The following is a 27386-nucleotide window of genomic DNA, read 5'->3' on the forward strand; positions in this document are numbered from 1 at the left end:
TATCAGATTCCAATGAACGCCTTCAGTTTCCTCAGGTCCATGTCCCTGAGGGCAGCATTTCCCTTATGATGATAATTACTCCTCAAAAGGGCAAGTTGATCATTGGAACGCAAAGCAATCTCCACTAATATGTGGTCAAACAAAAAGAGCAAGAAAATGTTGCTTAGTATTACCCCCCACGTTCAATCCTCGGTGTATACAAAGGGGGGAGGGAGGTATTCGGGTCTCGCCACCTCGTCCACTCACGACCATAAACAACCTCAGGTCCAATACGCTGTATAGGAGCTCTCTGGTCTGGCTGGAGGTCACCCCTCCCCCCCTTTTTGCTCCTAATCTCGACAAGGAGAGCCCGTCCTCATCCCAAGAGGTTAACGGTTCAGGTGTAGGCGTGGCTGTTGTTGCTATTGTTATAGTAACAACAACAGGGACAGTCCTACTAACCCCCGATGCCTCCCCATCATCAGTGCCATTCCGATTCCCTGGGGAGAGGTCAAGAGGTACAGCTTCCTCTTCCCTCTCCTCATCTTCCTTCAACACAGCTTGTTCCTGCACTGGGTATCCACGTCCTCCTCCACCATAAACATGGTGGCTGCCTCCTCCTCCTTGCCCTCAGACTCAACCTCCAGGTTGTCCTCAACGTCACTTTCAAATTGAATGAGAAGTTTGTTGATAACTTCTTCACCCAGAGGTCTCTGTCTTTTCGAAGCCATTGCTGATAACTGAAAATAAAGCAAAACATTAGAAATGGGCACTCGAAGGGAACTCTGACATATGACCATATATGGACATCTCAGCCAATACCCTGGGCAATGCACGTGATAAACACTCCATCCTCCCACATATTCCAATAAAATACAAAACTATACTAATTAGTTATATAAAATAAACACTGTCCTACATGAATTTAGTTATTATAACTTTGTTTTTTGCAAAAAAAAAAAAAAAAAAAAAAAAAAATTTGGGACTCGAACGGAATTGGACCATATGTCAACTTAGGGCATCTCAGCCAATGTCCCGGGCATGCACGCATTAAAACACACCATCCTCCCACATATATTAATAATAAAAGAAAACTCTACTAGCATGAACACTGTTCAGTATACAAGGTTTACATAATAACTGCTATTTGCACAAAAAAAAAAAAAAAACAGCACTTGAAGGAAAATGGACCATATGGCAATATATGGCATCTTAGGCACTTCCAAGGTTACGCACGTGATACGCACACCACTCTATCCAACACAACAAAGACACATGACTATTCATTGATCGTGGCTTGCAGACGAGTGGCCGTCTGCAGGTCGATCACACCCAGATTCAACACACCTATCCAGGGTTAAGTAATCTGCACAAGCACTACTACTCAAGATGCTATACATACATTTATTATTGTCGAATCCAACATCCCAAATAGAAAAGCTATTCAGCAATGCAATAAAAAAGCAATAATATAAAGTAAACAGACGAACAAACACAAAACTTGAAAAGGTTCCAGGAACAGTCAGTTGCTGAAGAAAAAATTAACCATTTGGCCTTCCTATCTGAACAAGGAAAATGGCTGCTACTAAGGGATTCAGAGCCTGCAGTAACTTTTCATCAAAGCATCGGATAAAGGAGAAATTTGGCAAGTGTATATTTCATAACCCTACCTAATTTTTGCAAGTATTATTTATTACTTAGGTTTAATAGTTTTGATATTTATAGAGTAAAATGAAGTCGCCAATGCTGGAACAGAGAAAATCACAGAAAAGGATCCAAAATCCAATAATGATGTAAATATGATATGACATCATGAGGCTCCGCCCATCCACCAGGTAGTCATTAACACATCCTAGGCTTCAATATATTCGACAATGGACAGCAGGATATGGAATTGTCTCCAGGGTTACAAGACTGCACTTGTGCACTTTGTATACAAGCAAGAAAACCTATGACTAAAGCGTGAATAGGTATAATTTTTCTATAATGGGTAATAGTTACTTGGCAACACTCATCTCTTGCTGCAGCAAATTGAAGGCTATGGTATTAGTAGGGAAAAAGACCCCATTTCAGAGCTCAACCTCAACACCCAAAGCCCAATTCGGCTCACAGGCGATAAACCCCATAAGCTTGCCTTTATCTTAACCTCATGTACGTTGACCATTAAAGACTCCATGGCAAAACCATCAGATATTTCACTCTAGTTCAGAAAAGAACCCCAAAATGGCTCATGAAGAACTCTTCGGATAAGAAAACCATGGTTTCCCTGGATCAAGATATACTATTAGATCAAAAAAGCATCATTTCACGACCAATTGAAAATACCCAACCCCATTTTGGCTCAAGATAAACTCTATGGCTGAAACATCAGTTTCACATAAATATGAACGTGAGTGAAAAAATTCTAACTCCCTCAACCTAACCCAATTTAACCTAACCTAACCCAACTTAACATAACCTAACTTAACCCACTGAGTGAAAAAAAATCTAAGTCCCTTAACCTAACCTAACCTACTGAGTGACAAAATTCTAAGTCCCTTAACCTAACCTAATCCAAGCTAACAGGCGGATCGCCTTATCACTGTCCCAATCCATAAATATCCTAGTTGAGATGGTTTCACTTACCCTTAACATTGTTAGAATTATTCGCGCTTCTTTATATACTTATTATCCATTCTTCCCCAATCCTCTTTTATTTATTCCCCCATACGTAAATATCCACTTGACTCTGGTACACACTCTACTCTACTCTCTCTCTCTCTCTCTCTCTCTCTCTCTCTCTCTCTCTCTCTCTCTTTCTCTTCCACTTTCCCCCTTTCTCTCCATCCAACCATTTATCATTTTTTCCCTTACTTTCCGAGAACAAAACATCATATATTTATTTGTCCTCTCCTCCTACCCCTACTTCATTATATTTCTCTATTTATTATGCATTCTTCCACAAACCTCTTTTACTTATTCCCATATCCACCGCACACCATTACATACTTCTCTCTCCTCTCTCTCTCTCTCTCTCTCTCTCTCTCTCTCTCTCCTCTCTCTCTCTCTCTCCAGCTACGCTTCGTGCCAAACAATGTCTCGTGACATTCAGCATTTCAAATTTCCTTCTTTTCCTCTGTTTCCCTGGCTCATAGTGCATACGTCATCCCTGACTTTGATAAAGTTTATTATTTGCTTTTTACCCAGTATGGTGACCCAGTCAGGTGGTTTGTAGTTACTTTACCCATGCCTTTAATAAAATTAATTTTCGGTTTTGAGTAGGTTACTACCCGTCACCAGTATATATTTCTCTCCATCTCTCCTTTTTTCTAGAAAGTCACTTCTGAACTTATTGCATGAAGCCTTCTCTGACTCGGTTGATGTTACAGCATAGTCGATAACTACATGCTGGAACAGAAATTTGAAGTGCATCATTTTCGGAATGCTATACTATTAGTAGAATATTTTCAAAGGGTATATTAAGTATGGGGAAAATGCTGATATGTGCGCATAGAGTAATAGAAGTGTATTTTACCTTTCACGCCAGAGCTGACAGTTAAGCCGGTCAGAACGGAAGGAATAGGATACAGAGTGTGTCGTCTATCCTCGGAGAGTCTGTCCCCTCCGCTGTAAACATTCGTTATAAGTTATGACTCTTCTTACTACCCGACTTTAAATCTGAACATTTCTTCTTATGGAATATTTGAAATAGTATCTCGTTACACCCACCGATCACTCCTCTGTAAATGGTGTACTGATAAAACCTCTTTCATTCCCAAGAGTATATTCCTTATTATTCCATGGTGACAGGAAAACGGAACGCAGAGTTTGCACTTATACCACATATCCTGTTGTATCTGTCTTTTAACTTCGCAAACAGTATATTCAGAATGAATACGCAGAAATCTGAAATATCCTTGCAAATAAAATCTAGGCGTGATAGCATAACTGTCAAAGAAGATAATAAAATTTCTGGGTTATTTTTCCACGTAGAAACATACTCGGTGACCTATATTATTAATGCCTGAAGATGACTCTAAAGTGTTAGATATAAAGACTAAAGGTTTATTTATACTAAATGGTAATATAAATCTTCCTACATCATTTAAGGTGAATATTCTTAAACGTCTAATTAACGGCCCTAACATGTCATTTAAAGATATCTCTAGTTCTCCACCCAGTGACCTATATCATTAATACCCAAAGATGACTCTTAAGTATTAGATAGGTTTATCTCTACTTACCAGTATTATAAATCCTCCTACATTATCTGAGGCGAATATTCTTAAATATCTAATTAACAGCCATAACGTGTCTTTCAAAGACATTTCTAATTCTCTACTATCCATCCATTTCACCCTCTAACGACACACTGAATTATCCTATCTGAATCGAATGATAAAATACCTTCCGTATCCCCAAAAACATTACTATGTGAGGCTTTACCACTGGCCCTGCCAATCTAATTGTTATCCTCATACTAGTGGAAATTTCGACCGGTAGCAAATCCTCCATATCCTTAGTCCTTGAAACTAAAACAGAAAACATATCTCCCCTTTTAAAAGCATTGTAAGTGATCATGTTTTCATGCCCGGCCCCGATTGCCTTCTGTGTTTCGTAAGATAATTACGTTATTTTCCCGGGGAATGTAGGACTCTGAATATTATATATAATGTTCCCTTTAATAGTGATACGTATATTTACTTAACTCTCAGTGTTCGAAATATAAGCCAAAAAATTCTCCAAAAAATTCTTTATATCAACCAAGGCGACTGTTAACTTCTTGGGAATACACGTTTCAAACGCCTGATTGATTAATATAGATGATTCATTCATTCCGATGATATACATTTTATACTGATAGAGATTCATTCAAAGCGGACATGGCGTTATATTGCTGGGTAACCTTATTAATCCATAATTTTGCCTTCTCCATGTCCAAATGGTTCAACTCTTCATTTATATCTACCCAAATTCGAGCTGTTATTTAGCCATTTCTAACCTAATTCTTAAATCCACCAAATCTACTAAATACATGTTAATGCTCGCTAGATCAAGGAGCAAGGGGGAGTAGGTATGTATAACAACCGATTTTGGAGTCGCCATCACACTCGTTTCCCACCTGGCAGCGTCCTGGTGTCAATGCTCTAATTTACCAAACGTCCCATTATAAGCGTCATTAAAAAATCCACTCTGTCATACCATAAATTCCACCAACTTCTCATTAGAAAATATGGATACGGATCTGAAGTGTTACTTATTCCGTTGACAAATGCTTCCTTACATTTACTAGTCTTCAAACTGATTCGGGAACCTTCTTTAACGTCTATTGCATAGTATTCCCATCCTTTATTTTTAGAATAATAACCTGTAAATACCACAAAAACTGATCACATCTCTGAATAATGTATTTATACCGCTAACACTTCCAGGATATTCAACATTTTCATGTATCTTCTTCGATACCGGCAGCTGCATCTTTGTCACCACTTTTGAGAAATAACTTGGTGTTCGGTTTTACCCATTGTCATATTAGTCCTGAGCTGTAAGCTATCAGGTGTGCTAGCTGCGAGGTCAACCAGAAGATAACCGTACTACTGAATACGAGATAATACCTTCTTATATATCTCGGAGAATTCGCCACCCTTCTGACGTCCGAATAAATGACGGACCAAAGTTTTAATTTGAACCATGTCTCTATTCTTCACTAGAATGTAATGGGAGCAGTTGAGACTGATACTTCGACTGAATGTTCCCGAATGGAATTCATTCTGCGTTATGAACATGATGGAGATTGACGAATGCCGTCCAGCAGTAAACGCCTCTAGAAAGCAGTCATCGAGAATGTATAACAGTCCCATGTCAGTCATCCCTCGATCTATATATTCAAAGGGGTTTGATAATTCTTTACTAACCCTGATCTCGTTCCCTATAGGCAAGTACTTCTGTAATGGATGTTCATTCATCCCACAGTAGACTACCATATAGAATTTCTCTTCATACTCTTCAATTATTTTCAGGCAAATCACACTCTTTCCCGAGTTGCTGCTGTACTCCCCTGCTATGATAATTCGGGATGGATATGTGAATAGATCTATCGCTTCTTTGGAGAAAGGGGTTGCTTGCATCTCAAAGGTTCCGATGATGACACTATTCATACGAAGAGAAAGAATGTGTAAAATAAGGGTGGCAAATATTTTATTTACTTAGAATAGACATTACAAACGAATAAATTCTTATATACACTGAATAGACATATCCTAATAAATTTCTTATTTACATAGAACACACAGGTGTGGAGAGAAAGGGTGTAAAACGTAGTTAGCAAATATTGTATTTCAAAGAACGTTCTTGAATCTGAAACTTTTTCGGGGTTATCACGTTGGAATACGGATGAAGGTAGGAAATTCTATAACAAGCAGATGAGGGAATATCTAAACGACAGAAATATGAAATTATATAGAGTACATCTGAGAGAAATTAAAGTGGCAATAGCTGAAAGAGTTATCAGTACTACGTCAAGTGGAGGGAGTACCCGTAACGATTAAATTCCTGGTTGAATGAATCTCACCTTGTTCGGGTATGAGCCATCCTAGCAAAAAAGCGTTAATATTTCCATCTACTCTTGAGAATAACTTATGAAAGGTTGATGAAAGAAAGAGGGGCAGAAGGAGGAAGATGGGAAGTGATCGGTAATAACATTAGTAATAGTAAAGACAGTGGTAGTGGTAGTAGAAATAAAGGTGATATGAGTGTAAGGAGTGAAACTCGCAAATCGATTCTTCTCAGCATATACATCATGGGAGATAGATGTAAAGTTCCGATGCCGGTTAAATCAGTATAACCTCTTCCTCCAGCTAATAAAACGAAGAGAGCTGTCATACCGTTAAACGGGATTAAGCAACGTATCAATCAGGAACGTGGAAATCCACCATTAGGTAATATCATTCCCATATCGTTTAATGGGAGCCAAATTCATTACACCACTGGTATAATCGAATATCTATGAGACTCGGATCTGTTCTATTGCGCGGATCGAAGAACTAATGCAGTAAACATACAGGATTATCAATACTTGATTAACATAGCGGGTATCAAGGAGTGGTTGATAAGATATAACACATTATAAAAAACACTTGAATAACTGATTGGGGCATAAACGAAATGCAGGAAAAATAGGTGTGGTGGGGAGGAAGGGACTAGAAGACTTTTAAGGACCTCTCATTAGGAACTTTTGTGAGGAAACGAGTTATAACAGGAAGATGGCCAACATCCGTCTGGGCATGCATATACACATGGGTGGAGGGGATGCGGCCAGACATGTACAGCGGGCAGAGGTGATGCGGCCGGACATGCACACTTTTGGTATTAATAATATAGGTCACTGGGTATGTTTCTATGTGGAAAGGTAACCCAGAAATTTGATTATCTTCTTTGACAGTTACGCTATCCAGTCTGAATTTTATAAGCAAGGATTTTTCAGATTTCTGTATAATCATTCTGAATATACTGTTTACGAAGTTAAAAGACAGATACAACCGGATATTCGGTATAAGTGCGGACTCTGCGTTCCGTTTTCCAGTCACCATGGAATAATAAGGAATATACTATTGGGAATGAAAGAGGTTTCATCAGTACACCATTTACAGAGGAGTGATCGGTGGGTGTAACGAGATACTATTTCAAATATTCCAAAAGACGAAATGTTCAGATTAAAAGTCGGGTAGTATGAAGAGTCATAACTTATAACGAATGTTTAAAGCGGAGGGGACAGACGCTCCGAGGATAGACGACACACTCTGTATCCTATTCTTTCCGTTTTGACCGGCTTAACTGTCAGCTCTGGCGTGAAAGGTAAAATGCACTTCCATTACTCTATGCGCACATATCAGCATTTTCCCCATACTTAATATACCCTTTGCAAATATTCTACTAATAGTATAGCATTCCGAAATTGATGCACTTCAAATTTCTGTTTCAGCGTGTAATTATCGACCATGCTGTAACATCAACCGAGTCGGAGAAGGCTGCATGCAATACGTTCAGAAGTGACTTTCTAGAAAAAAAGGAGAGGATGAGAAATATATAATGGTGGCGGGTAGTAACCTACTCGAAACCGAAAATAAATCTTATTAAAGGTATGGGTATGTTTCTACAAACCACCTGACTGTGAGTCATCATACTGGGTAAAAAGCAAATAATAAACTGTATCCAAGTCAAGGATGACGTACGCACTATGAGCCAGGGAAACAGAGGAAAAGAAGGAAATTTGAAAAGCTGAATGTCACGAGACATTGTTGGGCACGAAGCGTAGCTGGAGAGAGAGAGAGAGAGAGAGAGAGAGAGAGAGAGAGAGAGAGAGAGAGAGGAGTATGTACTGGTGACGGGTGGATGCTTACATATGGGGAAATAAGTAAAAGAGGGTTGTGGAAGAATGGATAATAAGTAGAGAAATATTATGAAGTAGGAGTAGGAGGAGAGGAAAAATAAATATATGATGTATAGTGATAGGAAAGTAAGGGGAAGAAATACTAAGTGGTTGGATGGAGAGAAAGGGGGACATTGGGAAGAGAGAGCGAGAGGAGGAGAGAGAGAGATAGGAGATAGAGAGAGAAATACTAAGTGGTTGGATGGAGAGAAAGGGGGAAAGTGGAAGAGAGAGAGAGAGAGAGAAGAGTACGTACCAGTGTCAAGTAGATATTTACGTATGGGGAAATAAATAAAAGAGGATTGGGGAAGAATGGATAATAAGTATATAAAGAAAAACGAATAATTCTAATGGTAAAAGAGAGTCATTAGTAATCTAGACAATTATACCTTATGTACATAGATGAGCTACGTTAAAATGTTAAGGGTAAATGAAAAAATCTCATTTAGGATATTTATATATGGGGACTGATGAGGCAATCTGCCAGTTAGGTTGGGTTAGGTTAGGTTAAGGAACTTAGAATTTTTACACTCAATGGGTAAGGTTACGTTAGGTTAAGGGACTTGGAATTTTTCATTCATATTCATATAAATGTGAAAACTTAGGTTTTTCCATCCATAGAGTATATCTTGAACCAAAATTGAGTTGGGTATTTTCAAGGGCTCGTGAAATTATGGTTTTTTCATCTGTATAGTATATCTTGATCCAAAACGGGGTTGGGTATTTTCAAGGGGTCGATCAAAACCATTGTTCTCCTATATGAATAGTTCTTCATGAGCCTTTTTTTTTTTTAACTAGAGTGAAATATTTGGTGGTTTTCCCATGGAATCGTTAATGGTCAACGTACATGAGGTTAAGATAAAGGAAAGCTCATTGGGTTTATCGCCTGTGAGCCGAATTGGGGATTGGGTGTTGAGGTTGAACATAAATTGACTTTTTTTTCCTACTAGTATCGAAACCTGAGGTAAAACAAAACGGATTGTCTTTATGTATTCCAGCCCTGAACAGATGTAGATCTAACAAATGAGCTATAGTCTCGTTTATTATGTGGATGAATTGCATATACTGAATTATAGGTATACGAATATTATACGAATATCAAGAAAATCGAAGAATTCCAACAAACAACTTAACCCCAACAAGTTCTGCTCACTTCCCCCCAAAACTAGAGCTATATCTACCTCCTTACTGCCCAGGAGGAGAATTGCCATGATGAGCAGGTACATCCTAAGGTGAAACAACTATTGTGGAAGTTGCGATGAAACCTCCACATAATAATAATAATAATAATAATAATAATAATAATAATAATAATAATAATAATAATAATAATAATAATCACCATGCACCCAAATGGATGACCACAGGAAGAACATCCTTAGTACAAAAAGACAAGAGTAAGGGAAATATAGCCAGTAACTACAGGCCTATCACCTGCCTACCAAAAAATGTGGAAGTTACTAACAGGTATCATCAGTGAAAGGCTATACAACTACCTAGAGGAGACAAACACCATCCCCCACCAACAGAAAGGCTGCAGAAGGAAGTGTAGGGGCACAAAAGACCAGCTCCTGATAGACAAAATGGTAATGAAGAACAGTAGGAGAAGGAAAACCGACCTAAGCATGGCATGGATAGACTATAAGAAAGCCTTCGACATGATACCACACACATGGCTAATAGAATGCCTGAAAATATATGGGGCAGAGGAAAACACCATCCAGCTTCCTCAAAAATACAATGTGCAACTGGATACAATACTTACAAGCTCTGGAATAAGACTAGCAGAGGTTAATATCAGGAGAGGGATATTCCAGGGCGACTCACTGTCCGCACTACTCTTCGTAGTAGCCATGATTCCCATGACAAAAGTAATACAGAAGATGGATGCCGGGTACCAACTCAAGAAAAGAGGCAACAGAATCAACCATCTGATGTTCATGGACGACATCAAGCTGTATGGTAAGAGCTTCAAGGAAATAGATACCCTAATCCAGACTGTAAGGATTGTATCTGGGGACATCAGGATGGAGTTTGGAATAGAAAAATGCGCGTTAGTCAACATACAAAAAGGCAAAGTAACGAGAACTGAAGGGATAAAGCTACCAGATGGGAGCAACATCAAACACATAGATGAGACAGGATACAAATACCTGGGAATAATGGTAGGAGGGGATATAAAACACCAAGAGATAAAGGACACGATCAGTAAAGAATATATGCAGAGACTAAAGGCAATACTCAAGTCAAAACTCAACGCCGGAAATATGATAAAAGCCATAAACACATGGGCAGTGCCAGTAATCAGATACAGCGCAGGAATAGTGGAATGGACGAAGGCAGAACTCCGCAGCATAGATCAGAAAACCAGGAAACATATGACAATTCACAAAGCACTACACCCAAGAGCAAATACGGACAGACTATACATAACACGAAAGGAAGGAGGGAGAGGACTACTAAGTATAGAGGACTGCATCAACATCGAAAACAGAGCACTGGGGCAATATCTGAAAACCAGTGAAGACGAGTGGCTAAAGAGTGCATGGGAAGAAGGACTAATAAAAGTAGACGAAGACCCAGAAATATACAGAGACAGGAGAATGACAGACAGAAAAGAGGACTGGCACAACAAACCAATGCACGGACAATACATGAGATAGACTAAAGAACTAGCCAGCGATGACACATGGCAATGGCTACAGAGGGGAGAGCTAAAGAAGGAAACTGAAGGAATGATAACAGCGGCACAAGATCAGGCCCTAAGAACCAGATATGTTCAAAGAACGATAGACGGAAATAACATCTCTCCCATATGTAGGAAGTGCAATCTGAAAAATTAAACCATAAACCACATAGCAAGCAAATGCCCGGCACTTGCACAGAACCAGTACAAAAAGAGGCATGATTCAGTGGCAAAAGCCCTCCACTAGAGCCTGTGCAAGAAACATCAGCTACCTTGCAGTAATAAGTGGTACGAGCACCAACCTGAGGGAGTGATAGAAAACGATCAGGCAAAGATCCTCTGGGACTATGGTATCAGAACGGATAGGGTGATACGTGCAAACAGACCAGACGTGACCTTGATTGACAAAGTCAAGAAGAAAGTATTACTCATTGATGTCGCAATACCATGGGACACCAGAGTTGAAGAGAAAGAGAGGGAAAAAATGGATAAGTATCAAGATCTGAAAATAGAAATTAGAAGGATATGGGATATGCCAGTGGAAATCGTACCCATAATCATAGGAGCACTAGGCACGATCCCAAGGTTCCTGCAGAAGAGTGTGATCCTAGAAACGGCACACATAGTAAGAAAAGTGATGGACTCCTAAGGAGGCAGGATGCAACCCGGAACCCCACACTATAAATACCACCCAGTCGAATTGGAGGACTGTGATAGAGCAAAAAAAAAAAAAAAAAAAAAAAATAGTAATAATAAGGAAGGACGCCTTCTCTGAGGGCAGTAGCATTGAATACAATAGCTGTTTCAACGGCATTTAATTTATATAGAATCTTCTCAATTCTTCTTATCTTTTTCTCGTCAGCATGTAGCTGGTGTATTAGGTTTCCTAAGGACATGTAAAGATTATTTTCATTTGTCTTAGGTTTATTCCTCTAACGTGTCGACAGCACACAGGCAGTCATCTATGAGAGTATACAGTAAAGTGAATCAAGATACGTTTTACAAGTATTTATAGCATGCAAGGTCGTGTACAATCGGTGGGCGGGTCAGTGAGCAGGGATTTTAATTGGTCGTTGGATGGTAACGAAATCTCTCCCTGAGGCGTTAAGATCTGCGTTGTCTGGCGGGAGTTATTAGCGTGGGTTGGGTGTTGGTTGGGTACCCACCTCTTGGGCGGCAGGTACTACTGCAGGCTGTCCAGGTGACGTATCATCCGCTCATTTACTCCCGCTTTCTCTCTCTGCAAGTTCCCTCTCTCTCTCTTTCTCTCTCTGCTTGTTCCTCTCTCTCTCTTTCTCTTTCTCTCTCTGCTTGTTCCTCTCTCTCTCTTTCTCTTTCTCTCTCTGCTTGTTCCTCTCTCTCTCTTTCTCTCTCTGTCTGTCTCTCTCTCTCTCTCTCTATCTCTCTCTCTCTCTCTCTCTCCCCCGGGATGTTCAAAGCCTGTGTGTCCTCACATCTATATACTCTATCGAGGATGTGTTCAATCGCCTCGTCGACTAGAACGTTCGTGAAGAGGCTCTCGATGTCAAGAGAGGCGATGATACCTGTTGACGGAGAGTCTCGGAGTTTACGTAAAAAGTCGGTAGACGACTGTAGACAATATCTGTCAAGGGTATATAGCCTGAGGAGTTCATTGAGTCTCTTCACAATTTTGTAAGTTGGGGCTGGGATTTGGCTTATAATAGGGCGGAGAGGATTACCAGGCTTGTGGGTTTTTACAGTGCCGTAAATATACCCCGGATTAAAGTCACCCTGGGCAAGGGGAAGCATGGGAGCATTCCTAGCGGCATGGATTCTTTCGACCGTCCTATTAATGTCTCGCTAGATGTCTTCGATAGGGTTCGTGTTGATTTTTCTGAATTTGGATTGATCAGCAGTATTTGGTCCAGTTTCTCGTGGTATTCAGAGGTCTTGATGAGCACTAGGGCAGCAGCTTTGTCTGCCCTTCTTATTGTTATTTCTTGGTTTGCTTTCAGGTTTTTTGCAGTTTCTTTAAATTCTATGGAAAGGATAGCGCTTCTGTTTGGGGCACCTCGGTTGGTAAGGGCTTCTGCTAACAGTAAGGGTTGGAGGGAGTCGCTCGACCTGACCCTACCTTCGTCCTCGAGGGACTGAAAAGAGTCAAGGAGGACTTCGACCTCCAGGCGCTTGGCATGTGGGTTTGGCTTTTTTATCACGTGGGTATTGAGCCCAAGATTAAGGAGATCTTCTTCTTCGGGTGTCGGTTTATATTCTGTTAGGTTGATGGAATCATTCTTTTTTCGGGGAATTTTCAAACTTCCTCAATTAAGCCTCACAAGTTTCTTAAGTATGCCGCTTTCTCTATTGCGGTAATCCTTCTGCTGCAGGCGCTGGAGAGCGGCATCAATGTCTGGACGGGGTGTCCTTGGGAAGCTGTTTGTCTCTGTGTTTGTAGTGTAGCTAATTCTCTTTTTATTTCTCTCCTCTCTTTCTTGTTCTCTTCCAGCTAGCTGAGCACCAATATCTTCCTGAAGGATGTAGTGTTGTCTTCTCTCGTCACAGCTGGATCATGGAGCCGTAGACGGGTATAATTAGAAAGGAGGCCTTCTCTGAGGGCAGTAGCATTGAATACAATAGCTGTTTCAACGGCATTTAATTTATATAAAATATTCTCAATTCTTTTTATTATCTTTTTCTCGTCAGCATGTAGCTGGTGTATTAGGTTTCCTATGGACATGCGAAGATTTTAATCTGTCTTAGGTTTATTCCTCTAACGTGTCGACAGCGCACAGGCAGTCATCTATGAGAGTATACTGTAAGGTGAATTAAGATACGTTTTACAGGTATTTATAGCATACAAGGTCGTGTAAAATCAGTGGGCGGGTCGGTGAGCAGGGATTTTAATTTATCGTCGGATGGTAACAAAATCTCTCCCTGGTGCGCTGAGATCTGAGTAGTCTGGCGGGAGTTATTAGCGTGGGTTGGGTGTTGGTTGGGGTACCCACCTCTTGGGCAGCAGGTACTACTGCGGGCTGTCCAGGTGACGTATCTTCTGCTCGTTTTCTCCCGCTTTCTCTCTCTGCTTCTTCCTCTCTTTCTCTCTCTCTTACTCTCTCTCTTTCTCTCTCTGCAAGTTTCTCTCTCTATGGAGACAGAGAAGGAAAGCTATATGCATATAGGGGACCTAATAATGAGACAATCACAAATAAGGAAGCAGTTAAAGACCTTGGTGTGATGATGAATAGGAACATGTTATGCAACGATCAAATAGGAATTCTACTGGCAAAATGTAAAGCAAAAATGGGAATGTTGTTACGGCACTTCAAAACAAGAAAAGCTGAACAAATGATTATGCTTTATAAAACATATGTTCGTAGTCCACTTGAATATTGCAATAGTGCCCAAAACTATACCAGGTAAAATAAGGAAAGCACACAGGACATTAATCCACTACGCACCAGCATCGATAATGCAGCGTCTATTCAATGCATTGCCAGCTCATCTGAGGAATATAACAGGAGTGAGCGTAGATGTGTTTAAGAATAAGCTCGACAAATATCTAAACTGCATCCCAGACCATCCAAGATTGGAAGATGCAAAATATACAGGAAGATGTACTAGCAACTCTCTGGTAGACATTAGAGGTCCCTCACACTGAGGGACCTGGGGCAACCCAAACAAGATGTAAGGTCTGTATGGTAAGGTCTCTCTCTCTCTTTCTCGTTCGCTACTTCTCTCAGTGGCCATTTTACTTGGTGAGACGTTCCCGCACACAGTCTGATTAATCAACAGATATCACGCGTTTAACATACGTCTAGAATTTGAGAAGTATCTAGAAGTGTTCGTGAACTGTCGGTGATAAGATTAGTGTGAAATAAGTAGGATAAAGCGTCTACTAAGTTAGTTTATCAAGTGAAATACTGTAAATCAGATCAAGATGGCAGTAAGTTCCAACTGTGGTAAGAAATGGCGAAATAGAGCATGTTTAGCAGATGCGCAATATGATGAGGTAGCAGGAAGGGAGCTGGCATTTCTCATCTATGAGATCAACAACAGCCCTCACCAATAAGATACAAAAGCATTCATAGATATATTAGAAGGATATGATCCTTCAAACTGGAACAAACAACAGAAAACATCTTGAAAATAATTGAAGAAGTTCCAAATAAAATCCAAGTGGTCAAGAGACTCATAAAGAAAATGTATATAAATCAACATATTCCGACAAAGAAAATGAATAATGTGAACATTGTGAATATCCTAATTGGTGCAATAGGAAAAAGAATGCCAAAAGCATGCAAACTGTGTAAGGTGTGGTATAGCATAGTTAATCCACAAAACCTGATCAGAACATTTTCTGCATGCAACATTCCGACGCATCCGCAATGTGCTGAAGTAATGCAAGATATGAGAAAAGATACCAGAATATTTTGCTCAACCTGTCTATCATGGATAGACATTGTTATTAAATCAAGACTGAATGTACAAATAGTTGAGGATGAAGAAGAAGAGGAGGAGGAACAAGAAGAAGAGGAAAACGGAAGAGAAGTAAACAAAACTGAAATGACAGAAAAAAATAAGGAAAACAAAGAACAAGATAAAAGTATGGATGCAGAGATACTTATTTATACTACATATGAGGCAATCAAGCAGCATACATACGAAGAAATAAATTACGACATGACAACACAAAAGAAAATCCCGAAGAGGCTCTACCCAGATCTACACAATGATGGGAAAGAGGAAAAAATAGACAAGAAAGACAAAGTCTGCAACCTTTTGAAAAGAGGGAATTGCAGATTCGGAGAAAGATGTTACTACAAACATCCTAAGGTATGTCACAACTATGAAATATATGGTAAATGTGCATACCTAGATGGCTATGAGGATGATTGCAGAGATCTACACCAAAAAAATATGCAAAAACCTAAAAGAAGGAAAAGGATGTAAGTTTGACAAAAAATGTAATATAATGCACCCCCTGTTAAGCCATGAATCAAAATCAAATAAATAATCAATCAAATAATAAAATCCAAAATAAGGAAGAAACAAATAAAGAGAGGAACAAAGAATATCAGGTGAAAGAAAAAACCAAGCCATCACCGCGATATGCAGTGTCAGCAAAATATTTCCAAGCATCAGCTCCAAGATACAACTCAAGAGATAAGATCTGTATTTATGATGCAAGAGGATATTGTAGATACGGAGAAAATTGCATATTCAGACACAAATTGAATAATTATGATGAAGGAAGATCAAATATTATTGAAAAGTAGGAATTTTTAATGTCAGAATTTCTGGAAATGAAGAAAAGAACAACATACCACAACAGGAAAGAGACATGGGAAAATCCTTATTATTACCCATATTAAATGAAGGAGAAAACACGCAAACCATCATAGTGATGAATGTGCAGGGTTTAGTTACGAGTAACTCAAAAAGAAAAATAGAGTACTTAGAAGAACTAACCCAAATTGAAAAGAAAATAGATATAATGAATATAAGTGAAACCTGGTATTCCCAAAAGACTTGGAATGACGATCAAATAAAAGGTTCCAAACTTATAGATCAGATAGAAAAAATAGGATTCAAGGGGGCACCGCAATATATGGGAAAGACAAAAAACAAGGAAAAATATATGAGAAACATAGTAACTCAGAATGTGAACTAATAGCGGTAGAATTTGAATCTGAAAAATTAATGAACATAGTAATATATAGACCCCGTAATACTAAAGAGTTTGACTTAATAATAATTGGATGATATGTGTAGAAATCACAAGGACTAGACTATTCTCCTATCTGGGGAATTTAACTTTAGTTTCGTAGACTGGAAAGAACGAATAAGAGATTGCGGTTGTATTTATACATAAAAAAGAGAGTAATAGTAGTGCAGAAGATAAAAGGCAATTCGAAAAGCTATTAGATATGCTACTAGAATACAACATTCAACAAATAAATCACCTGCCAACAAGAAAGGAAAATACTTTAGACCTAGTATTTGTGAACGAGGTGAATTATTTTCAAGAAATAATAGTTTATAATGCGAGTATTTCAGACCAAAATGTCCTTAAATTAACAGTCCATTCCAAAGCAAGTGAAAACAGAGATAAGCAAGTAATGAAAAAGTGGGAAGGATATGAAAAATACAACTTCTACAGTAAAAATATAAAAATACAAAATGGTCAGAAATAAATGAAGAATTAAACAAAGATTGGGATAACATTTTCGTAAGTGATGACATAAGGGTAAATACGGAGATATTATATAAAATATTAGAGAAAATGGTGGATAAATATATACTGAAGAAGAAAAGTAAACCTCCGTCATGCATACCAAGAGACAGAAGGATCTTGTTCCAGAAAATCAGAAAATGGAAAAAAGGTCTTGCAAAAGAAAAAAAATGCATGGAAAGTTATAGAACTAAAAAGTAAGATAAAAAATGCAGAACAAAAGATTGTACAATCAAAAGAAAATAAAAAACGGGACTTGGAAGAAAAAACCCCTTTAAATATCAAGCAAAACCACAAACTATTATACTCGTACACGCAAAAGATGAATAAAAGAAGAATAGAAATAGGCCCTCTAAGAATTGAAGGGAGATTAACGAATGTAAAAAATGAAATATGCAACATATTGGCAGAATGATATAAGAGAGAATTCACCCTTAGAACTGATAATGAAGATAATGATATAGAAGTAAGGGACAAAAATAGTGAATATTTAGCTGACATAGATATTAATGAAGCTGATATTGTGCAGGCTATTAATGAAATTAAAAATGGAGCTGATGCAGGGGCTGATGGTGTCCCTGGTATTTTGTTAAAAAAAGTAGTTCATTCTATCGCAAAGCCACTTGCAATATTATTAAGACAAAGTGTGGATACAGGCAAGATTTATGATGAGCACAAATTAGCATATATTACCCCTACTTTCAAAAGTGGATCAAGACTAGAGGCAAGTAATTATAGACCTGTGAGTCTAACATCACATATTATGAAAGTGTATGAAAGGGTAATGAAGAAAAATATTATGAAACATTTAATAAAAAATAATTTGTTTAATATAGGACAACATGGTTTCGTACCCGGAAAAAGTACACAAACCCAACTGTTAGTCCACCGTGAGAACATATTCAAAAATATGAAAAGTGGAAATGAAACAGATGTGGTTTATCTAGACTTTGCAAAAGCTTTTGACAAGGTGGACCATAATATATTTGCGAAAAAATTAGAAAACATAATATAGTGGATAAAGTAGTATGATGGTTAAAAGAAATTTTACACAACAGAAAACAGATAGTTATTGTAAACGATGAGAAATCGGATGAAGCTAAGGTAATATCCAGTGTGCCACAAGGTACGGTGTTAGCTGCATTACTGTTTGTTATTATGATTGCAGACATAGACAGTAATGTTAAGGACTCGGTAGTGAGTAGTTTCGCCGATGACACAAGAATAAGTAGAGAAATTACTTGTGATGAAGATAGGAACGCGCTACAAAGAAACCTTAACAAAGTATATGATTGGGCAGAGGTAAATAGGATGGTATTTAACTCTGATAAATTTGAATCAATAAATTATGGAGACAGAGAAGGAAAGCTATATACATATAGGGGACCTAATAATGAGACAATCACAAATAAGGAAGCAGTTAAAGACCTTGGTGTGATGATGAATAGGAACATGTTATGCAATGATCAAATAGCAATTCTATTGGCAAAATGTAAAGCAAAAATGGGAATGTTGTTACGGCACTTCAAAACAAGAAAAGCTGAACGCATGATTATGCTTTATAAAACATATGTTCGCAGTCCACTTGAATATTGCAATATGATATTGTACCCACACTATCAAAAGGATATTACACAAATAGAGAGTGTACAAAGGTCCTTTACAGTTAGAATAGAAGAAGTTAAGGACCTTGACTACTGTGAAAGACTACAATCCTTAAAATTATATAGTCTAGAAAGGAGAGAGAACGTTACATTATAATTCAGGCATGGAAACAGATAGAAGGAATAGCCGAAAACATCGTGGAGCTAAAAATATCAGAAAGAGCAAGGATAGGTAGATTAATTGTGCCCAAAACTATACCAGGAAAAATAAGGATAGCACACAGGACATTAATCCACTACGCACCAGCATCGATAATGCAGCGTCTGTTCAATGCGTTGCCAGCTCATCTGAGGAATATATCAGGAGTAAGCGTAGATGTGTTTAAGAATAAGCTCGACAAATATCTAAACTGTATCCCAGACCATCCACGATTGGAAGATGCAAAATATACAGGAAGATGTACTAGCAACTCTCTGGTAGACATTAGAGGTGCCTCACACTGAGGGACCTGGGGCAACCCGAACAAGATGTAAGGTCTCTCTCTCTCTCTCGATTTCTCTCTCTCTCTCTGTCTCTCTCTGTCTCTCGCCCCTCGATCTCTCCTCTCTCTCTCGTGGCGGTATAAGGAGTCGGTTGGTTTCTTATGCTAGTTCTTCTTATGATGGTAGGAAGAAATTCTGTTTCTTTTACCGTGTTCATAGTCAGTTTTTTCTCTAATATGTTTAATGCTTCAAGATAACGTAGACGTTTCCAGTCCGGTGAATGGTCAATAATTTCTATGTTCGTTATAAGTTCAGCTCTTTCTGGTCTCCTGTTATGCTTTGTGGTGCATATAATTTCTTCCTGCGATCATAAGAAGAACTAGCACAAGAAACCAACCGACTCTTTATAACGCCACGAGAGAGAGAGAGAGAGAGAGAGAGAGAGAGGAACACGCAGAGAGAGAAAGAGAAAGAGATAGAGAGGAACAAGCAGAGAGAGAAAGAGAGAGAGTGAGAAGGAGCGAACGAGAAAGAGAGAGAGAGAGAGAGAGAGGAACAAGGAATGAGAGAATGAGAGAGAGTAAGAGAGAGAGAGAAAGAGAGGTAGAAGCAGAGAGAGAAAACAGGAGAGAACGAGCTGAAGATACGTCACCTGGACAGCCCGTAGTAGTACCTGCCACCCAAGAGGTGGGCCAACCAACACCCAACCCACGCTAATAACTCCCGCCAGGCCACGCAGATCTCAATGCCTCAGGGAGAGATTTCGTTACCATCCAACGACCAATTAAAATTCCTGCTCACCGACCCTCCCACCGATTGTACACGACCTTGCATGCTACAAATATTTGTAAAACGTATCTTAATTCACTTTACTGTACACTCTCACGTTAGAGGAATAAACCTAAGACAAATGAAAATATTTACATGTCCTTAGGAAACCTAATACACCAGCTACATGCTGACGAGAAAAAGATAATAAGAAGAGTTGAGAAGATTCTATATAAATAAAATGCCGTTGAAAAAGCTATTGTATTGAATGCTACTGCTCTCAGAGAAGGCCTCCTACCTAATTATACCCGTCTGCGGCTCCATGATCCAGTTGCGATGAGAGAAGACAACACTACATCCTTCAGGAAGATATTGGTGCTAAACCAGCTGGAAGAGAAGAAGAAAGAAAGGAGAGAAATAAAAAGAGAATTAGATACACTACAAACACAGAGACAAACAGCTTCCCAAGGAACCCCCCGTCCAGACATTGATGCCGCTCTCCAGTGCCGGCAGCAGAAGGATTACCGCAAGAGAGAAATGGCATACTTAAGAAACTTGTGAGGCTTAATGGAGGAAGTTTGAAAATTCCCCGAAAAAAGAATGATTTCATCAACCTCACGGAATATAAACCGTCACCCGACGAAGATCTCCTTAATCTTGGGCTCAATACCCACGTGATAAAAAAGCCAAACCCACATGCCAAGCGCCTGGAGGTCGAAGTCCTCCTTGACTCTTTTCAGTCCCTCAAGGACGAAGGTAGGGTCAGGTCGAGCGACTCCCTCCAACCCTTATGATTAGCAGAAGCACTTACCAACTAAGGTTCCCCATAAATAAGCGCTATCCTTACCAGAGAATTGAAAGAAACTGCAAAAAACCTGAAAGCAAACCAAGAAATAACAATAAGAAGGGCAGACAAAGCTGCTGCCCTAGTGCTCATCAAGACCTCTGAATACTACGAGAAACTGGACCAAATACTGGCTGATCAATCCAAATTCAGAAAAATCAACACGAACCCCATCGAAGACATCCGACAAGGCATTAATAGGACGGTCGAAAGAATCGATGCCGCTAGGAATGCTCCCATGCTTCCCCTTGCCCAGGGTGACTTTAATCCAGGGTATATTTACGGCACCGTTAAAATCCACAAGCCTGGTAATCCTCTCTGCCCTATTATAAGCCAAATCCCAACCCCAACTTACAAAATCGCGAAGAGACTCAATGAACTCCTCATGCCATATATCCCTGACAGGTATTGTTTACAGTCGTCTACCAACTTTTTACGTGATCTCCGAGACTCTCCGTCTACAGGTATCATCGCCTCTCTTGACGTCGAGGGCCTCTTCACGAACGTTCCTGTCGACGAGACGATTGAACACATCCTTGATAGAGTATATAGATGTGAAGACACACAGGCTTTGAACATTCCCGTGGAAGCCCTAAACCTTGGACAGGTATCGCTATTTTGGTGCCCCTTTGAAGGTTTGCGGCGTTGAGCTCGACCCAAGCGCCCAGAAAAATTTGTGAAAATTCAAAAACTGAAGCTATGCTGCACATCTTAATTTCTAAAATCAATTTCACCATTGCCGAACACTACTGAGAAGATAAATCATACCTATCTACAAATTAAATATTTATTACAAATATATTTAAAAAATAAGTATGTAAAAAAAATACTTTACAAATTTTTTTACAGAAAATACAAACCACGCTTTATACACACAAAAATTGAGGGATTCATTCCTAAGTCTATTATTTACAATATGTGATTGCCAGAAAAGGTGTGGGACCTATAGAGGTCAAAATCTGCAACAAGAAAAAAAGGGTGTGGGGGGGGGGGGGCAAAAAAAGCCAAAATAAAAAAAAAAAATTTTGTACCTAAATGAAATAGGAAGTGGCTAATTTTTTTATATAGAATAAACTCATATTATCCTGGAACAGAGTCATGTAAAAAGATCTGCACTAATATGTAATTTACTGTTATATAAGAAATATTATTATCTCTCTCTCTCTCTGTCTCAAACAATAATTTACAAAAATATTTACAAAAAATACAAAATAAGCTATATACACACACAAATTGATGGAATCCTTCCTAAAACTACTGTTTATAATATGTGACTGCCAGAAAAGGTGTCGGACCCATAGAGGTAAAAAAAAAAATAACTAAAAAAAAGGTATATTTTTTGGCCAAACAAATTGACAAAATTCCACGAATTATTTTGGTATCTAAATTAAATAGGAAAATGCTAATTATTTTATAGAATAAACTCATATTATCCTAAAGTAGAATTATGTAAAAATATCAGCACAAAGATGTAATTTACTCTCATATCAGAAATGTTATTCTCTCTCTCTCTCTCTCTCTCTCTCTCTCTCTCTCTCTCTCTCTCTCTCTCCAAACAAATTGTCAAAATTCCACGAATTATTTTGGTACCTAAATTAAATAAGAAAATGCTAATTGTTTTATAGAATAAGCTCATATTATCCTAGAGTGGAATTATGTAAAAATATCAGCACTAAGATGTAATTTACTTTCATATCAGAAATGTTATTCTCTCTCTCTCTCTCTCTCTCTCTCTACAGTGTGTCATGATTTATTGACATAAGCTCATGTAATCTGTCACAAGAAAACACAGAGGCCCATCCCCTCTCTCCCCCTCTCTCCCCCTCTTGTGTCGTAATATCTCAAGATCATCCTCCAGGCATCTAACTCTGTACACAAACTTGGCTTCTTGCCATATAGAGTTGTCAGCAACCTCTAAATTATCATCAAAATCACTTTATAATTCCATTAGAAGTAAGTTGATGACACCCATCCCCAGAGAATACTGTTGATGAAAAATACAAAAAATAAATAAAAAAAACCGAGAAATTGGCATTCGAAAGAAATTGGAATAAATGGCAATATAAGTCTTCTCAGTCACAACCAAAGGCATGATAGTGTACACACAGCACGTACCTAGAGTTTCCAACAATATAAAACTTTTCCAGAGTCAACAGTGTTAGACAGGAAATCACTACTTGATAACTTTGCCTTTGTATCCCACACATGTTCAAAACAAACTATTACTCAGAAAAGGGGAAAGTTTTGACATGATTGTAGTGTGTATTCTGCGATCCTCTTGCAGATCGATCACACCCAGATTCGAGATAGACATTTAATTTAAAGGTTAAAGCCCTTCTTGAAATATGCACCAAGAAGGCGCCATTCACAACCCACAGAGGACATATTTATTGCCAGATTGACGGTGTGGCAATGGGATACCCATTAGGGGTTCTATTTGCCAACTTCTACATGAGTGTCGTCGAAGAAAGGGTTTTCAATAAGATCCCCTGCCCTCCCCAATACTACCGCTACATAGACGACACCTTCATAAGAGTTGACTTAGAAGAGGACCTGGAAACTTTAAGAAAGATTTTCAAAGAATGCTCTGTCCTCCATTTCACGTGTGAACGCAGCGTTGTCGGTGCCCTACCCTTCCTGGACGTAAGGGATACAGTAGACCCCTATGGGATACACCACCACGGTTTATAAAAAACCCACAAACCCAGGTCTATGCCTTAATGGGTCCAGCGAGTCCCCAGATAGGTACAAAAGATCTGTGGTAGATGACTTCCTCCGCCGCGCCCTTACACGCTGTTCCACATGGAGAGAAACCACCAGGGAGATCGAAAGGTCTACACAAGTCCTCATCAACAGTAACTTTTCAAAGCGCATGGTCGAACGCCAAACGAGGGACTCTATGAATAAATGGCACCATAAAAGAACGACCGAAACTAACGACCAAAGTAGAGCTATAAAAATATTTTATAAAAATTATTTGCACCACAGATATTTGGAAGACGAAAACTATAAGGAAAATAATCAGTCTCCCCAACTGCAGAAAGTGATAAAATTGAGTCCAGTACGTTTTGGCGCCGATCTTTTGGCGACGATGATTTGGCGCCGCTGTTTTGGCGCTAAATGGTTTTGGCGCTCGTTATTTTGGTGCTAGCCCATTTGGCGCCAGCTTGAAAATTTTCTGACCTGATATATATATACTATAATAATATAACATATATCTATATATATATATATAAATATAAAAAATAGAAATAGGAAAAATACAAAAAAAATAGAAAAATAAAAAAAAATAAAAAAAAAAAAGGAGGAAAAAAAAAAAAATAAAAAAAACTATGATATATATATACATATTATATACATATATATATATATATATATATATATATATTATATAGATATATATATATATATTATATATAATATATTGGATATATATATATATATAGATATATATATATATATATATATATATAAATATATATAGTATATATTATATATATATATATGGAAATATATATAATATTATATATATTATATATATAGGATATATATAATATATTAAATATATTATAAATATATATATAATATAATATATATATAAATAAAATATATATATTATATATATATATATATAATATATATGGATATATAAATATATATATATATATATATATATATATATATATATATTATATATATATATATATATATATATACATATATATAATATATATATATATTATATATATATATATACCATATCATAGATTATTATATATTATATATCAATATTATTTATATATATATATATATATATATATATATATATATATATATATATATATATACAATATACATATATATCTATATATATATGATATATAATTATATATAATATATATATATATATATATATATATATATATTATCCATATTATATATACATATAATATATTATATATATATATATATATTATATATATATATATATATATATATATATATATATATATTCATGTGGTTATATATTTTGCATGGGTCAAAAATAACATAAAAATAAAAAGGTTCTATTTTTTCAGCAATGCAGTATTAAAATGCTACAAAAATGAAATAAAATGAAATATTTTCACCAACATGTTAATGCATTTCATAGTTATATGCCAAACCACGTAAATATTCACTTAAACTGAGAGGGTTTGCAGGCGCAGAATATATTTGATTTCGCTTTCGTCGTACAATTTTTTCCATGGCATCTGAAGTTGGCAATGCTGCCAGAGCAGCTTGAGAGCTATTTTCAATGCAAACTGATGACGGCACTTCAAAAGTTTCCTCTGCTTTACGTTTTACGCTTTTTTTAATTTCAGCAACTTCCACATTTACTGCCGACGCACCGTGTGAATGTCCATTTACTTCTTTCACTACTTCCTGCTTCTTAGTATGAATACACCTTTACACTCATTATTTGATTCACACCTCCAAAACTTGAGAGAAGGATCGTTTTTGCTACATTTGTCAAACACATACATATATCCGTTGTGTGAAAATTTTGGCTTGCCTCTATTACAATTAGTTTACTATTACAATTCTCAAATCAGACAAGCCTTTGGTGTAATGAGATGATCACTAAACGAGACACTGGTAAAATTATATGATAACTAAACAAGACTTCAATATCGTAATAACTGGTTTAATATTACAATTCTCAAATCAGACGAGCCTTTGGTGTAATGAGGTGATTACTAAACGAAACACAAATTTGCGGATGATCCTTAAGTTTGTTTCTTGGCGCCAAAACAGCTCATCGCCAAAACAATGAGTGCCAAACTGTCTATCGCCAAAATGGCGGCGCCAAATCGTCAGCGCCAAAGAGTCGGCGCCAAATCGTCCTGTTCCGATAAAATTAGCCTCATAATTTATTACAAAAACATGAAAACCAGCCAGCTGCTTCTTAAAAACAACCCGGCGCCCCCAGAAACGTCTTTGAAGAGAAAGAGTGTCATCTACGAATTCACATGCTCGGGGGATGGATGACACCATTCTTATATTGGGATGACCACCACCAGACTCTCAAAGCGTCTCTCCTGCCACCTTCAAGAAGGGGCCATTTTCATTCACTACAGGGAAAAGCATAACAGGAGACCAGGAGCTGAACTTATAACGAACATAGAAATTATTGACCATGCACCGGACCAGAAACGCCTACATTATCTAGAAGAATTACACATATTAGAGAAAAAAACGACTATCAACACGGTAAAAGAAACAGAATTACTTCCTACCATCATAAGAAGAACTAGCACAAGAAACCAACCGACTCTGTATACCGCCATGAGAGAGAGAGGAGAGATCGAGGGGGGAGAGACAAAGAGAGAGAGAGAGAGAGAGAGAGAGAGAGAGAGAGAGAGAGGAACAAACAGATTGAGAAAGAGAAAAGAGGAGAGAGAGGAACAAGCCAAAAAAGAACGAGAGAGAGAGAGAGAGAAAGAGAGAGAGAGGAACAAACAGATTGAGAAAGAGAAAGAGAGAGAGAGAGAGAGAGAGAAAAGAGAAAGAGAGAGAGAGGAACAAACAGATAGAGAAAGAGAAAGAGAGAGAGAGGAACAAGCAGAAAGAGAAAGAGAGAGAGAGGAACAAGCAGAAAGAGAAAGAGAGAGAGTGAGGAGCGAACGAGAAAGAGAGAGAGAGAGAGAGAGGAACTTGCAGAGAGAGAAAGAGAGAGAGTAAGAGAGAGAGAAAGCGAGGAAGAAGCGGAGAGAGAAAGCAGAAGAGAAGGATCGGATGATATGTCACCTGGAAAGCCCGCAGTAGTACCTGCCGCCCAAGAGGTGGGTACCCCAACCAACACCCAACCCACGCTAATAACTCCCGCCAGACCACGCAGATCTTAACGCCTCAGGGAGAGATTTCGTTACCATCCAACGACCAATTAAAATCCCTGCTCACCGACCCGCCCACCGATTGTACACGAACTTGCATGCTATAAATACTTGTAAAACGTATCTTAATTCACTTTACTGTATACTCTCATAGATGACTGTCTGTGCGCTGTCGACATGTTAGAGGAATAAACCTAAGACAAATTAAAATCTTTACATGTCCTTAGGAAACCTAATACACCAGCTACATGCTGCTGAGAAAAAGACAATAAGAAGAATTGAGAAGATTCTATATAAATTAAATGCCGTTGAAACAGCTGTCGTAATAATAATAATAATAATAATAATAATGCAATCAAGTGGACGATGAGAAATCCTGCTTCGCATCACTGATATATCTGTAGCCTATAATTGGTACTAATATCAATTAGTGAATTTCATCGGCAAGTGGGAAAAGCCACAGTGAAGAGACGTTTTCCCCATATGTAAACTTCTCTTTACATGACTAGCGATGCAAAAAAACCATTTTTTTTTAAACAGTGTTTT

The 27386-nt window shown here is 38.0% G+C and overlaps 1 protein-coding gene across 1 annotated transcript; it reads left to right on the forward strand.

The window, feature by feature from the left end:
* Positions 1 to 20456: 20456 nt before the first annotated feature.
* LOC135202898 (uncharacterized) lies at positions 20457 to 25995 on the forward strand. The gene is made up of 4 exons (XM_064232353.1): positions 20457 to 20677; positions 20971 to 21571; positions 23362 to 23607; positions 25762 to 25995. The coding sequence occupies exons 1-4, from the start codon at positions 20457 to 20459 to the stop codon at positions 25993 to 25995; spliced, it is 1302 nt and encodes a 433-aa protein (XP_064088423.1).
* Positions 25996 to 27386: the final 1391 nt, after the last annotated feature.

This window comes from Macrobrachium nipponense, chromosome 24 (assembly GCF_015104395.2).
Source record: "Macrobrachium nipponense isolate FS-2020 chromosome 24, ASM1510439v2, whole genome shotgun sequence".
Lineage (NCBI taxonomy): Eukaryota > Metazoa > Arthropoda > Malacostraca > Decapoda > Palaemonidae > Macrobrachium > Macrobrachium nipponense.